The sequence below is a fragment of the Vipera ursinii genome, assembly GCF_947247035.1.
Source record: "Vipera ursinii genome assembly, chromosome: 2".
NCBI classification, from domain to species: domain Eukaryota; kingdom Metazoa; phylum Chordata; class Lepidosauria; order Squamata; family Viperidae; genus Vipera; species Vipera ursinii.
Genome location: NC_139513.1, coordinates 159,997,056 through 160,012,728, shown reverse-complemented (window position 1 = coordinate 160,012,728; position 15,673 = coordinate 159,997,056). Strand labels below are relative to the sequence as shown.

The following is a 15,673-nucleotide window of genomic DNA, read 5'->3' as shown; positions in this document are numbered from 1 at the left end:
TCGAAAGCACGTAAAAATGCAAGTAGAAAAACAGGGACCACTACGGTGGGAAGGTAACAGCATTCCGTGCGCCTTTGGCATCTAGTCATGCCGGCCACATGACCATGGAGACGTCCTCGGACAAGCGCTGGCTCTTCGGCTTTGAAACGGAGATGAGCACCGGCCCCTAGAGTCGGAAACGACTAGCACGCATGTGCGGGGGAACCTTTACCTTTACCTAACAGAGAACTGGGGTGCTGCACATTGCGCTCATCACATAATGAGAATTCTGCAGGCAGAGAAGGAGAACCAACTGGGTAGTCCCTCTTTTATTGATCTTTTCCCACAAAAGGTAACTTTTCCTAGCATTTGAGTAGGGGAGAAGCAGGGAAAGAAGTTGCTGCCAAGGAAAGGGAGATGATGGACAACAAGAAGAAGGGGAAAGGGTCTCCTCCTTCCCATTGTTCAAATCCTTAACTCTTGCTATCTCCACTGGCAGGCAGAGAGGAGGGACTTAACAGAAGTTTGAATACAGGACACTTTGACCTGGTAAACTGCAAGCATTTGGTTGCAGTTTACACTAAAGGAGCTTTAAAAACATGTTGTTCGTATTGATGCTGGCTTGAGAAAGCATTTGTGGAGGAAATAAAAAGTTACTGGTCTATCCGCTCCTGGCAGTTACAAACTGATGCAGTAGTTAGTTGCATCGTTTCCAGTTGTTTGCCGAGAATTTGGATATCACAGTGGAGAAAACGCCTTTTGCTCGCACTACCAGCATTTCCATTGGTAAACACAGGTGGTCCTCGACTTACAAGAGTTCATTTAGTGACTGTTCAAAGTAACAACGGCACTGAGGAAAGTGTCCCAGGGTCGTGCGATCAGCTTTTGTGACCACCTGACGAGCAAAATCAATGGGAAGTCCAGGTTCAATTAGCAACCGTGCTACTAACTGAACAAACGCAACGATTCCCTTAGCAACTTGTGGCAAGAAAAGTCGTAAAGTGGGGCAAGCTCGCTTAACAAATGTCTCACTTAGCAACATAAATTTTGGGGTCTGTTGCGATTGTAACTTGAGGACTACCTTGTTCTGAACCAGCCTGCTACCGGCCTTGCAATAAGGCAAACCCCTGTTCAAACAGTAGAGACTGGAGAGTGTCTGAGGCTGAAAAGCGTCTGCCAAGATTTATTACTCAAACAACAGAACAAGAAACAAAAACACTGGAACTTGAATCCTCAAACGGAAGGGTTGCTTTCAGCAACCAGCCCTTCCCCAAACACTCCTTTTATTTAGAGTTCAGGGCGTGGTCTCCCTGTGCCTCCTCCCGAGGAGTCCCACAGCCTTTCTCTGCTTGGTCCTGCTCGACTGCCTCCTGCGTCGGGCGTCCTTGAACAGGGCCAGCTGTGGGTCATCATCCTCCGCACTCTCGGGCTCACGCAGCTGAGAAGAGGGCCCCGGCTGGGGGCTCTGCGAAGCCTCCAAGCCGTCATCAGCCAGTTCGTCTTCCACACCCTCCTCCTCCCCCTCATCTGAGTCATCCGAGACATCTGAGCCGGCTGCCGGACCCACAGGCTGGCCCTGAGTCACAACATACCTGTACTTCTTTGCTTAATACACTGGCCAAAGAGTAGCCTTAGGCACCAAGGCATTGGGTATGCCTTAAAGCCACCCATAGCATTCTTCCAAATAAAATGTTGAAAGATTTCAGCATTCTTGTGAGAGATTTCTAGACGAAGAGCGAGAATTGGCAGTCTCCTAATTTTTTAGGCATTTTAAAAGATGGGGAGAGAGTAGCCTGCAACTTGAAAAGATTGGAAGCCCTGGCCTAGCTTAAGGCATCAACCTGTTCTCCATTGGTTGACTATTCTGTTCATTGATAAATTTTATGCATATGAGTGAGCTATTCTAGACTAATTTTCCTCAATTACCAATATGTTGTTTTATCGCTATCATCATCATCATAAGTCTTTTTTTCTTCTTTCTTACTCCAATATTGGCCGTCCAGACTTACAGTTTGCAAAGTGGTGGCTATATAAATCTATATAATACATAAAGGGATTTTAAAAAATGGGTTATCTGATACCTGAAGAGATTAGAAGATCCTGACAAGCCTAAGGACAAGAATTGTTTTGATTTTTCAGTCCTGTGCTAGCTGCCCAGATTCATAATTTGTGAGGTGGGCTGCTTTATATATTGAGATAATAAATAAAATGGGGCTTTTCTAGCATCTTCTCTCAAAATGTTACATTACCCTGCAAAGCTATAGCCCATAATCATATGATCAGATAATGGGCATATGCATGTATGTTGCCCCTACCGTTCTACAATTTATAGCAGTCGTGCCCTATTCTGACAATTTAAGGTGATATGTCCATAGTAACGGGTACTTTTTCCATCAGGCATACACTAGTGTCACTAAGGCCCCATTGCAACTGCGGGAGAATCATGATCTTGCCAAGGTGATGAACCTCATTGTCTTTCATACTAAGATGCTAGACTCTGTGGAAGAGCTCATAGTGGAGACATCCGACCTCTCCTTCTTTGGGTATGTATGGATAGCAGGAGACAGTTCTGACTGCCCAACAGATTTGCGACATGCAGATTGCAATAGAATAGAATAGAATAGAATAGAATAGAATAGAATAGAATAGAATAGAATAGAATAGGATAGGATAGGATAGGATAGGATAGGATAGAATAGAATAGAATAGAATAGAATAGAAAATAGAAAATAGTCTAGAAAGAATAGAATATAGACTAGAAAGAATAGAATAAAATATAGAATAAAATAGAACATAAAATAGAAAATAGAATAGAATAGAAAATAGAATAGAATATTGGAATGGAATAAAATATTGGAATGGAATGGAATGGAATGGAATAGGCAGAGTTGGAGATCTTCTAGTCCAACCCCCTGCTCAGGCAGGAAATGCTATACCATTTCAGACAGATGGTTGTCCAATCTCTTTTTAAAAATGTCCACTTTTTGAAAAGGAAGGCTAGGGCAGAATTTCCAGAGAGGCAGAATCTTTAACAAGCAAGTGATAGAAATGAGGTGCCAATTCACAGCAACATTCTGACGGCAGTGCACATTCTCACCCACCCATTGATTCAAGGTGATGAGCAGGTCATATCTTATTGCCTATGTACGTGTGTGTACCTTCGAGTTCGCCTTGACTCTTGGCTTCTGCCTGGACTGGTCCTTGTAGTTTTCATGTCAATGTTTGGAAAATGGTTTGTCCTTATCTCCTTCCTAGAATTGAATGAGAGGAACTGGCCCAAGGTCATCCAGCTGGCTTTGTGCCTGAGGTGGAATTAGAACTCACAGTCACCTGGTTTCTAGCCTGATGCTTTAACCACTGCACCAAACTGGCTCTCTTACTGAAAGGTCCTTAAAACTGATCGTATGGAGAGAATTACTTGGGAAGCTTAAAGAACAAGGGTTTACCTTCTTGCTGGACAACCCTTGAATTTGGTTCAGTTTTGTGACCAGAGGAATCATTAGCAGCAAAGCCACTAACGAGAGGGCTCTGCTGTTGTGCTTTAATTAATCTCTTGCAAGACTTCTATAAAAGGGACGCGGTGGCTCAGTGGGTTAGGACGCTGAGCTTGTCGATCAGAAGGTTGGCAGTGTGGCGGGTCGAATCCCGAGTGCCGCGTAGCAGAGTGAGCGCCTGTTACTCGTCCCAGCTTCTGCCAACCTAGCAGTTCGAAAGCACCTAAAAATGCAAGTAGAAAAATAGGGACCACTACGGTGGGAAGGTAACAGCGTTCCGTGCGCCTTTGGCGTCTTGTCATGCCAGCCACATGACCACGGAGACGTCCTCGGACAAGCGCTGGCTCTTCGGCTTTGAAACGGAGATGAGCACCGGCCCCTAGAGTCGGAAACGACTAGCACGCATGTGCGGGGGAACCTTTACCTTTACCTTAAGACTTCTATGGTCTATGTAAGCAGATATAATTAACCTTAACAGGTCTTTCCAGATAGTTTTGAACTCGTAGAAAACACCTTTATCATATAGAAATACCTTTATTGCACGTAAAGTCGAATACAGCAGGTGGATGCATTCAGATGACATTTGTACAGCATTTCCAAGATATTCCCAAGATATTTCTCCAGGAGTGATCTCCATAACTGATTCATTTTTAAACCTTTGACATTCCTCAATTCTTTTCACAGTTTAGCTAGGGATGGTGTTGCACATATTGCTTTGGGTTCTGTTTGTAACTTGTTGATATACGTTTGTTTTTTATGCCAAACTACAGGGATGCTTTGCAGGAGAGAAGGAGATAAACATTTCTTAAATCAAAAGTCAGGGAAGTACCATCTGTTGCTAATGGCCTTGATGGGCATTTTATTCAAATTACTCTTTTTTTTTTTAAATAAAATCCGTTAAATAAAGAAAGAGTGCTTCTGCAGGCGATATCATTGGGACCATTATCCTTTTTGGAAATTGTACACAGCATTCATCATACTGCTGATTAGAAGAATGAATGGAAAGGAAACACGTGCCTGGAGGTTGTTTGCTTCCACTTGTTTGGGCTTCTTAAGTTTCCGTCTCTTTTGACAGTTTCTACGTGCGCCATTTGGAGAAGTTGTTTGCCTCCACCTTAGAGGAATCATCCATGTTGCGTTATGTCATTGCCTTCCCACTTCTGTGTGCTGATTTCAGTAATACGATCCATCCAATGTGCCCCGAGGAGGTGAGTACATTTTTGACACTCATGGGAGAAAGGAAGAAAAACAGCTGGATGGAGAGGTTCTTACCAGCCTACATAAGCTTGCTTTTTCTGCCCTTTACTATAATTTCTATAGGCCTATCTGGTTTTAAAAAAACAACGTGCTGTCCCATTGTGTTTCAAATTCCACAACTAGAAAAAAGTCTTCGATCCTGTCTACATTGCACAAACTGGAAAATTCCAGATATTTTATCTGAACTGCATATGTGATTCAAGAAACTGCGCAAATGGTGGTCTTTTGAAGGGTCTTTAATATGGAGAAGTAAGATGGCTGTGATGGGACTTTAACTGTGGTTTTAACTGATTGTTGTTATATTTTATGACAGTCAGCATTAAATTCTTATGAATAGATAGGAAGGATTAGCTAAAATACATAACTTTTAACTTTTGGAAATGAGCACATAATTTAAGATACAAACCTTGTCACATGCACTAGGAATCAAGCCCTATTGAGGATAATGAAATTTATTTTTTTTAATGAACAAATGCTATATTCACTTGCCCAAGGAGTTGATCACAGTCATAATACACAAGCCATGTAGTGAACTCAGGTGATTTTTGCTTCCTATTCCAGTATCCCCATTTGCGTACCTGTGCCTTGGCCATATGCAACAACTTCCTGGAAGAGATTGCAAAGCAGACTTCAACCTGCATCCTTGATGCTTGTGCTGAACACTGTAATCTGAGTGAGCAAGTGAGTAACCCAACTCCATATGGGACCCTGAGGACCAGACACCAGAGGTAAACCAAGTACAAGGAATCCAAGAAGGCGTAATAATCTGCAGGGTGAAAAAAGATTGATCTGAGATAGATGGAATGTTGGAATAATACTATAGATTATATGCATTCTGCTCCACTGAAAGTAAGATCAAAGCATATCTTTTTTGTAAGACACTAGAGCCCGTGTGCACTTTTCTGGTCACTTTCTGGTAGAACTGGAGAATACAAATTATGGATGGGCTGGATAGGCAAATGACTGGGGCTATGATAGGCATAAAATTGGTATAAAATTAAAAAAGGCAGCTTGGGGATACACTGATTCCAATGAAGGAGAATAGTTGTAGCTCAGGGTTGAAATGAAAGCTCCTTGGTGCTCTCTGAGCTTGCTTGTTTTCTTGCAGACAAACTAGGTAACATCATCAGTACTAGTAGTTATCAGTACTAGATATTATCTAGTTTGGGTAATAAAATAATAATAAAATAATAATAAAAGCGGTACAGATTTGGATGGGAAAGAACAGGCTCTGGCTCAACCCGGCCAAAACTGAGTGGCTTTACGTACCGACATCTCGTTTAGTCCAAGAGGTTCCATCTTTGATTATAGGAGGAGAGATATTACCTCCCGTTGATAGAGCATGCAACCTGGGCGTCCTCCTGGATTCACGACTCAGTTTTGAAGATCATATTGGAGTCGTGGCTAGGGGAGCATTTGCCCAGATTCGCCTGGTACGCCAGTTGCGCCCCTTTCTGGACCGAGATGCCCTACGTACAGTCACCCACGCACTCGTTACCTCCCGTATAGACTACTGTAATGCCCTCTACATGGGGCTGCCCTTGAAGACCACCCGGAGGCTTCAACTGGTGCAGAGTGCAGCTGCACGGGTAGTGATGGGAGCATCCCGATACTCCCATATTACACCCTTCCTGCGTGAGCTGCATTGGCTACCAGTTGCCCTCCGGGTGAGATTTAAGGTACTGGTTCTTACCTTTAAAGCCCTACATGGCTTAGGCCCGGGATACTTGTAGGACCATCTGCTGCCGGGAACGAATTCCCATCGCCCAGTACGCTCACACAGAGAAGGCCTCCTCAGGGTACCGTCGGCTAGACAATGTCGGCTTGCGACCCCCAGGGGAAGAGCCTTCTCTGTGGGAGCGCCAGCCCTGTGGAACCAGCTCCCCCCTGAGCTTCGGATGGCCCAAAATCTCCAGTCCTTTCACTGCGGCCTCAAAACACTCCTTTTCCACCTGGCTGACCTAGACTGACAGGGATTTTAGTTATATTTACAATTCTAACTCTATTCTTTAATTTATTTTAATTTATTTCAAATTTTTATTTTTAATTTACTGTACAGAGACCTTTAAGTTTTGTTGTTGTTAGCCGCCCTGAGTCCCTCGGGAGATAGGGCAGGATATAAATCCCATTAATAAATAAATAAAATAAATAAAATGTCTGCAAGCAAACAACCAAGCTTAGAGAACACCAAGGACCCCCTCAACACATTTGACCGACAAAAGCACTTGGGTTCTCCAGTTGCCCCAACTATAAGCCGTAGACGTCAGCCTGGATTTACCTGAAGATCGTTCACCATGTTGCTGGTTACACCAAAGCATTTCTGGGGGAGGGTCGACGGGGTTGAAGCAAATGATCAATACGGAAACTTCATATAAACTGACTGATAGCCACGGTAGCCTTGATTTTGTTAATTGGTTTTACATGCTGGTGGGAGAAAAGCTTCTTCTTGAAGGTGATTTCCCAGATACAGACACAGCCCATCATTCCATGCCTTAACCTTTTACATTTGTGTCTTTATCTCCCAGCTCTTACCCAAGCACTCTGCACCCACCATCAGCAAGGCCCGAACCAAGAGGGCTCAGAAAAAAATCTCCAAAAAGGGAGAGCCCGAAAGGGATAAACCTGGAGCAGAGAGCATCCGGAAGGACCGCAGTCTGGTCACAAAGTAAGATTATAACAGTCAAATTGTTTACATTTCTTAAACTGATTTACCTTTTAGATAACTTTGAACCTGATGGTTCTGTTATAAGAGAGCACATAGCTACGTATCTTAAAGTGTTAATTTAATGCTGAATATATCCTAATATATAGGTAAAGGTAAAGGTTCCCCCGCACATGCGTGCTAGTCGTTTCCAACTCTAGGGGCCGGTGCTCATCTCCATTTCAAAGCCGAAGAGCCAGCGCTTGTCCGAGGATGTCTCCGTGGTCATGTGGCTGGCATGACTAGACGCCAAAGGCGCACGGAACGCTGCTACCTTCCCACCATAGTGGTCCCTATTTTTCTACTTCCATTTTTACGTGCTTTCGAACTGCTAGGTTGGCAGAAGCTGGGACGAGTAACAGGTGCTCAGTCTGCTACGCGGCACTCGGGATTCAACCCGCCAAACTGCCGACCTTCTGATTGACAAGCTCAGCATCCTAACCCACTGAGCCACTGCGTCCCTTTATCCTAATATATAACCCTGGATTAATATTATCATAATGATACAGTTAATATAATCCTGAATATAATCCTAATATATCCTGAAACATCTTTCATCATGATGGCATTTTGAAAGATGACCTAGTCCAGGGGTCCCCAACCCCTGGTCCATGGACCGGTACCAGGCCATGGCATGCCAGCAACCAGTCCACAGAAACAAGCAAAGCCCCATCGGCGGGATGTAGGCAGCACACAAAACCACACACTCCTCCTGTCCGTGGGAAAAACCTCTTTTCACATGACCGGTCTCTGGTGCCCAAAAGGTTGGGGACCTCTGATCTAGTGTTTTCAAGATTACATATGCTATTCAGCACTAAGTTTGTTCTGTATTTTGTTTGTAACTGTATATAATCAGAACCCAAACAGCTATGATGAAGGAGATACACTTCTTCAGGGTAAGGGAGGGGGCTGTATATTTTTATGCCTTGAAGGGTGGGATAGGAGACATTTTGTAATGTATAGGAGAGGTTGGATATGGCTTTCCTAATGGAATGGAACTAAAATCGGGGGCTGCAAATAGTCTTGAATCAATAGCAATAGCACTTATAGCGATGAGACTTATCTACCGCTTCACATTGCTTTACAGCCCTCTCTAAGCAGTTCACAAAGTCAGCCTATTCTCCCCAACAATCTGACTCCTTATTTTACCAACCTCGGAAAGATGGAAGGTTGAGTCAACCTTGAGCCGGTGAGACTTGAACTGCTGAACTGCTGGCAGCCGGGAGTCAGCAGAAGTAGCTGAAGTAGTTAGTACTGCATTCTAACCACTGCGCCACCAGGAATCAAGCTCTGAGGACTCCATCTTCCTAGGTCACAAAAGAGCACAAGGAACACAAAAAGCAATACAGATGGAAAGGAGTGTAGAGATAGCAATATCCAAACATAAAAGATATTTCCTATTTACAAGGACTTCTAATACTGTAAGGTGATCAGTATTCCAGTTATTTATCAAGCCAGAAGGCTAAAGGAGTTAATGGAATATCTAAAGAAACAAGGCAAGCAACAGAAGAAGTGTTAGTCTAGGTCAGGGGTAGGCAACCTCGGCTCTTTTATGACTCATGGACTTCAACTCCCAGAATTCCTGAGCCAGCTGTGCTAGCTCAGGAATTCTGGGAGTTGGAGTCCATGAGTCATAAAAGAGCCAAGGTTGCCTACCCCTGGTCTAGGTTGTAACCAAGTTACGCCAGCAAATCTTAAAAAATGATGCAATGCCCATCAGATTGGAAGAGATCAATCTATATTCAACCCCCATCCCCACCCCAACTTCCCTAAAAAGGAAAAAAAAGAGACTTTACAGAGTGTGCAGACTATCGTACTTTGTTTTTAATTTCACACGCTAGCAAAAATAATGCTTAGGATCTTCCCTGAGGAGATTAGAGCTCAACATGCCAGATGTTCAAGCTGGCTTTAGAAAAGTCTGAGGAACAAGGAACATTATTGCCAAAACATGCTGGATAATTGAGAAAGCCAAAGAATATATATTAAAAATACCAGCATCTGCTTCGTTGAGTATCAAAAGCTTTTGATTGTGTTGATCATGTCAAGCTGTGCAATGTACTTAGAACAATGGGAATCTCACACTTTTCATGTGAAACCTATGTAAAGATCTGCAAGTCATAGTACAGACAACACATGGCAAAACAGATTGGTTCTACCTTGGCAAAGCTGAGAGGCAAGGCTGTATGCTCTTAAATATGCACTGAACAGTTATTAAAGGAAGCTGGATTGGAAAAAGATTAATGTGTTTTAAAATTGGAGGAAGATCAATAACCCACAGTTTGCTGACGACACTAGCCTGATAGCTGAAAACTCAAAAGGCACTGCAAGTTCAAGTAATAAAAAATAATAGAAAGTAATAAAAATCTAGATGCACAGTGAAAAAATGGGCTAGAAATTAAAGGTAAAGAAGACCAAAGGAATGACACCAGTAGGACACCAGCCATAGAACTGACAATGAAGACATTGAAGTGGTAGATAGTTTCAGCCTTTTAGGATCAACCTGTCAGGACCCACCCCAATCCACATCCTAGGAAAATAAAGAACTCTTGGAGCCAGGGCTTGTCCAAAAGGAGGTTTTACTAGGATGTGAACGGTTGTGGAAATACAAGACAGGATCTGGCATTGTGTTACAACTTGATACTTTATAAAGAGTTCCTGGTTCAACCCCCTCCCCTCAAAACCCATTTGGTCAGACCCACATCAATTAAACTTCGGTATCAACCCTTTCGTGGGAAAGAGGGAACTTGGAAAGAGGGAACTTCCCGTGTCTTTATGATTATTGCCTCCTTCCTTTTCAGATTCAAATGGAGATACAAACCAGATCCTCCCTCCCTTCCCCTCCTTTGTTGTCCTAAGATCAAAAGGGTTTTCCCTGGTCTTTGAATGCAGCCTCCCGGCCAGGCTGAATAAACGTCTTCTCCTCTCCCCCTCGGAGAAATAGCAGAATCCAGGGAAGGCACAGTATTTTAAACATACATTTATGAATGTGATATAAATGGATTCTGACACAACCATCCTAAGGGAACAAGCAGTCAAGAAATACGTCACAGACCAGAACTTGGTAGAGGAGCCATGAAGATTCAGGTGCAAGAGGACCATACCTAGAAAGATCAGAATAATGCAGCTATGTAGCTCTCTGTGACAGTCTATAGATGTGAAAACTGGACTGTAAAGAAGCAGGATGGAAAGAATACTAGGCACTTTGGAACTTTGGTGTTGGGGTAGACTCCTGAGAGTAGCATGGACAGCCAAGAAAACCAAAGTTGAACAAGAGTTCAAATGATCCTAAAGGTAAAGGTAAAAGGTAAAGGTTCCCCCGCACATGCATGCTAGTCGTTTCCGACTCTAGGGGCCAGTGCTCATCTCCATTTCAAAGCCGAAGAGCCAGCGCTTGTCCGAGGACGTCTCCGTGGTCATGTGGCCGGCATGACTAGACGCCAAAGGCGCATGGAGCGCTGTTACCTTCCCACCGTAGTGCTCCCTATTTTTCTACTTGCATTTTTACATGCTTTCGAACTGCTAGGTTGGCAGAAGCTGGGACGAGTAACAGGCGCTCACTCTGCTATGCGGCACTTGGGATTCGACCCGCCAAACTGCCGACCTTCTCATCGACAAGCTCAGCATCCTAACCTACTGAGCCATCACGTCCCTCAAATGATCCTAGTTCAGATATCTTATGAAAGACCCAGCTCTTGGAGAAGGGCCTATTGCAAGGAAAAGTAGAAGGGAAGGGTGAGAGAGGATGACCAGCAGCAAAGTGAATAAACTCAGTTACGTTGGCTATGGGTGTACATTGCAAGACCTGAAGGACTAGGCTAGAAATAAGATCGTCACAGATAAAAATCTGTGTGGCTGCTAGGAGCTACCACTGACTCAGTGGCATGTAACCAACCAATCAATCAATACAGGGGAAAGGAAACTTTTCTTCTTAAAATGTAAAAGTAACAAAATTAGCAGAGGGGAAAAATAAATAGAAGAATTGCTTGTGTGCCGCTTTTTGACAACTCCTTAAAACAACGGGACCTTTTTCGCAGATTGCATAGCTGTCCTCTATAGCTGCAGGTAGCACAATCCCAACACAAGACACATCTTACAGTTTATGAATTGCTGATGTGCTACAGGTGTGCCTGCAGGAGTTCTGAAGCACTTCCCCCCCCCCTTTTGGAACCTGAAACTGCGCACAGCTATTCTGTTGATGTCTGCCAGCTACCCAGAACCTTCAGGATAGATTTAACAGTATATGATCAAAAATGCATAAAATATCTGGTGGAAGCATCTAGGCTTAGTGGAAGAAGAAATAAGCTTTCTCCAGATACCTTACTAATATTCCCAAAGTGTATTGGACTCGGAGAGATAAAGAGGTATCTTCCCTCCGCCCAGTACGCTCACACAGAGAGGGCCTCCTCAGGGTGCCACCGGTCAAAGAATGCCGACTGGTGGCCCCCAGGGGGAGGGCGTTCTCTGTGGGCGCACCGGATCTTTGGAACCATCTTCCGGTCGAGCTCCGGATGGCGCCCGATCTCCGCTCCTTCCGGCGCGATCTTAAAACCCATCTCTTTGAACAAGCTGGCCTGGCCTGATGGGATGGGATTGGATTTTATAAATGGATTTTAACTTTTAATCTGTATTAATTTATTACGGGCACTGTTTAATTACCTTTTAATAATTTTTAATTTTTGTATCTTGTTTTTATGTATTGCCCTGTTCACCGCCCTGAGTCCTTCGGGAGAAGGGCGGTATACAAATTAAATAAATAAATAAGTAAATAAATAAATAAATAAATAAATAAATAAATAAATAAATAAATAAATAAATCTTGTAGAGTTGGTTTAACCCAAGCTTTCCCCAGATCTTCACTCTCTTTTCTCTGCCCTCCCCTGCTTCCTACAAAGAATATTTTGGGAAACGCCTTCTACGTTATAAAAACTCTGATCTGATCTATTATTTTTTTCTTTTTCCAGTCTAGACAAGTTGCATCTGACCCTGTCTGAGCTGTGCTGGAGCATAAACCAAGTAGACAGCATTGTTGTCTTTGAGCATATAGTAACTCCCGTGGAGTATCTCAGTAGCCAGCTGGAGATACGACTCAGCAGGTACAGGAAGTAATGGGAGACTGTGGTTGTTCTAGAAGTGAGCCACCAATGTGCATGTCTTTTGCACATTTCTTTGAAGATTGGAAAAGTGTGTGTGTGTGTGTGTGTGTACAGGTGATAGCGTGGGTCCCATTTGTGAATTTATCCCAGTTTAGTGAACTGAGCATGGTCTGCCTCCCTTCAGCCTTATTAACTCTCCCATGCATTTAATTCTCGGCATGCCTATGAATTGGAATAGCTGGATTTGTTAGGATACCCAGATCTGGATTGCAAAAAATCCAGGCATCTGCTAGATGGCTGCATTAAGATTTCTACACCAACATTGGTTTGCACGTCGTGTTAAGCCCTGATCTGGTGTGTTTGTTTCTCAAGCCTTTTAAAGACTCTTGAGCAACCTAGGGCAAATTTAGCAATGAAATCAAGGTTAATGTTTTACAGTGTTTCTTTTGTCTGTCAGCAGTCAAGTCTACTGGTGCGTGTAGGGAGACCCAGTACTGAATTCTTCAGGTGATACCTTGAGTACGGTGTGAAATACTTCTTCATGTAATCTTTTAAATACTTGTCCATGGTTTAGACAGGGAACCCACCATACAGTATGAGTCAGGTGTTCTCATTGCCTGCTAAAAGGTCCTAAACCCAGTCAATTATGGTTTAAATTAATGGTTAAATCAGTGCCTTAGAATGTTGTGTGCTTCTTTAACAAAACTTGCAAAACTTTTTTTTTAAACTACCTCTTTAAGAAAGCTTATTTTGGTTCGTGGAACAATGCTAGACCTTTCTCTTTTGGTCTTGCCCTGAGAAATTCCTTAATTCTTTTCCAGCAGAGGCTGGCAGCTGGTTTTGACCATCAGCCCAGAGAAATGCTATGTACTGTCTAATCCAGATGATGTTTCTGCCTGGAACTTCAGACTGGCTTTTGCCTCCTTCTGTAGCTCTTTAAAGAGTAGAGCTGCATCTGCTTTACCATCTGTTAGATCACTCTATTCTTAACCAGAAACATATTGGGAAACAATTGTTTTGTTTTGACACCAAGCTTTTTATTTAGATAATTGTTCTGAATTGCTTTTGGTTTAGATACTACAAATAACAGTAGATTGTATTTATACTTTTGTTTTGTCTTGCTTTGAGGAGCCCTTCAGTTTGAACCAAAATGCATTTGTAGACATAACAGACAATGAAATGCCACTTTGAAGCTTATGTGAACCCAATGAATAAAAATAACCTGCAAATGTTTCAGTCCCAGAACTGAGCTTTCTAGATCATGAAAATGCACTAAATATCTGACCTCCTCTTGAAGAGGAGCTAAGCTAACTTGTGCAGGGCAGTCAGTGATGCAAAGGAGAAGAACCACTGTCCCATAAGCCACAGCATTCATACCTTGATGTTGTTCCTACATATGCTTTGTTCAGCCAGATGGTTTAAGTCTCCTTTGGTAGCTAAAATTTAACATTTGCTGTTACCCCACCCCTCTCTCCATAAGCAGTTCTCTAATCTAGTTGCAAATGTACTGTCAGGCCTGGCTTGTATTCCTTGGACAGAAATATCACCTGCCCGTTCTCTTTGCTCTTTGCTAAAGCATTGGGAGCTATATAACTTAATGCTGTACTGCCGAATAGTGACTTGAGGGTTGCAAGCTGATCTGTGTATGTGCGTTTCTTCGTTGTTTGCCCTTGTTTTCAGGTGTTGCTCGCTTTCTCAATCTTGCCCACAGGTCTTTGGTGCGACTGGCAAAACCAAACCCAAGTTCTCCAGAGTTGGTGCGTCCCACAGAAGTGCTAGCAGGCGTGCAGGCCTATGCTACTTTCCTGGTGTCCCTGATGCATCGCGTAGGAGTAGATACTTTGCGCCTCCTCCGTGGAGTGCTACTGCAGCACACACAGCCCCTGGATGCAAGTGGGGAGCAGACAATCACCACACTCTATACCAACTGGTATGTGGCCATGGCATAATGCTGACCTGCAGGGAGAAAATACTGCTGTATAACTGTAAGAGCCTGGGTATAATTTGTCCCAAGGTCACTAAGATAGCAAGTCTTATTATCTCCTTGAAATTCCAAGAGTCAGCCCTGGAATATCTGAGATACTCATTTAAAAATTCCTCTGAAGAGTTGAGACTACGTTGAGGGTTGCCAGTGCTGAAAATATTGTCCTATTTCCAGGTATGCATGAGCTGTTCCATTAGTACATTCCTGTAGAAAGAGGGAGAAAGGATATCATGGTTGTGAGCCAAAGCCTTCTTAGGAAGACTTTCTTGCTAGTAAGAATTCCTGCTTCTGTTATTTCCTCTTTCCACATAGCCGCCCTGCCACAGGTTTAATAAAGTAATACTAAGTTGTTCATAAATGGAATAGATTTTCTTGGCTTCTCTTCCCAGGTATCTGGAGTCACTTCTGCGGCAGGCAAGCATGGGATCCATTGTCCTTTCACCTTTAATGCAAGCCTTTGTCAGTGTTCCCAAAGAAGGGGAGCAGATCTTCAGTGCTGAAGAATTTTCGGATGTCCTAGGTAGATGTCAAAATGCCTAGACTGAACCATTCAGAATTGAGTTACAATTGGGTCACCTTATTTGAATTTAATTCCTAGTGTTAGTAGATGGGCTGATAGGCTTGAATTGTATTGTCCATGAGAAGCTGTGGAATTCCCGCCAAGCCTAGCTTGGATAAGGCAAATTTTGAGCATGTGAATTGCAGCTGAGGTTTAAATCTGAAGATGTAGCAAATTGTATGAAGCAGAGAATAACGGGGTAATCTTCAGTAATCCAGGAGGAGGAGGAGGAGGAGGAGGAGGAGGAGGAAGAAGAAGAAGAAGAAGAAGAAGAAGAAGAAGAAGAAGAAGAAGAAGAAGAAGAAGAAGAAGAAGAAGAAATGGGAAGTTGAAAAAAGCATTCCAAATGAAGGTGATGTCAAGCCACTTCCATATTGTTCATAGGCAAACTACATGGACCAGGAATTGAGCTCAACTTGAGTTTAGTACCAAAGTATTTAGAACCAGGACAGCATCAACACAGGGAACCTTAACACCCAGCCATCCATTTCAAACATACACACTCACAGCAATATACAAAATCCTGGCCTTAAATGTAAGATCTTAAAGACACAATTTAAAACAAGACAGAAAGACATGCTTTGGGCATGAGGTTATCCTAGTTAG

General features: G+C 43.1%; 1 protein-coding gene across 3 annotated transcripts in view; it reads left to right on the top strand.

The window, feature by feature from the left end:
- NCKAP1L (NCK associated protein 1 like) overlaps nucleotides 1–15,673 on the top strand; it is a 97,266-nt gene that overhangs the window by 36,876 nt on the left and 44,717 nt on the right. For all 3 annotated transcript variants that reach the window (XR_014491224.1, XR_014491225.1, XM_083352758.1), the window contains exons 16-22: nucleotides 2,377–2,522; nucleotides 4,549–4,681; nucleotides 5,292–5,411; nucleotides 7,256–7,395; nucleotides 12,393–12,524; nucleotides 14,236–14,454; nucleotides 14,898–15,028. Coding sequence is in view for 1 of the 3 variants with exons in the window: in XM_083352758.1 (XP_083208884.1) it covers nucleotides 2,377–2,522; nucleotides 4,549–4,681; nucleotides 5,292–5,411; nucleotides 7,256–7,395; nucleotides 12,393–12,524; nucleotides 14,236–14,454; nucleotides 14,898–15,028 (1,021 nt within the window). In the remaining 2 variants the exon portion in view is untranslated. The remainder of the gene's footprint in view (nucleotides 1–2,376; nucleotides 2,523–4,548; nucleotides 4,682–5,291; nucleotides 5,412–7,255; nucleotides 7,396–12,392; nucleotides 12,525–14,235; nucleotides 14,455–14,897; nucleotides 15,029–15,673) is intronic.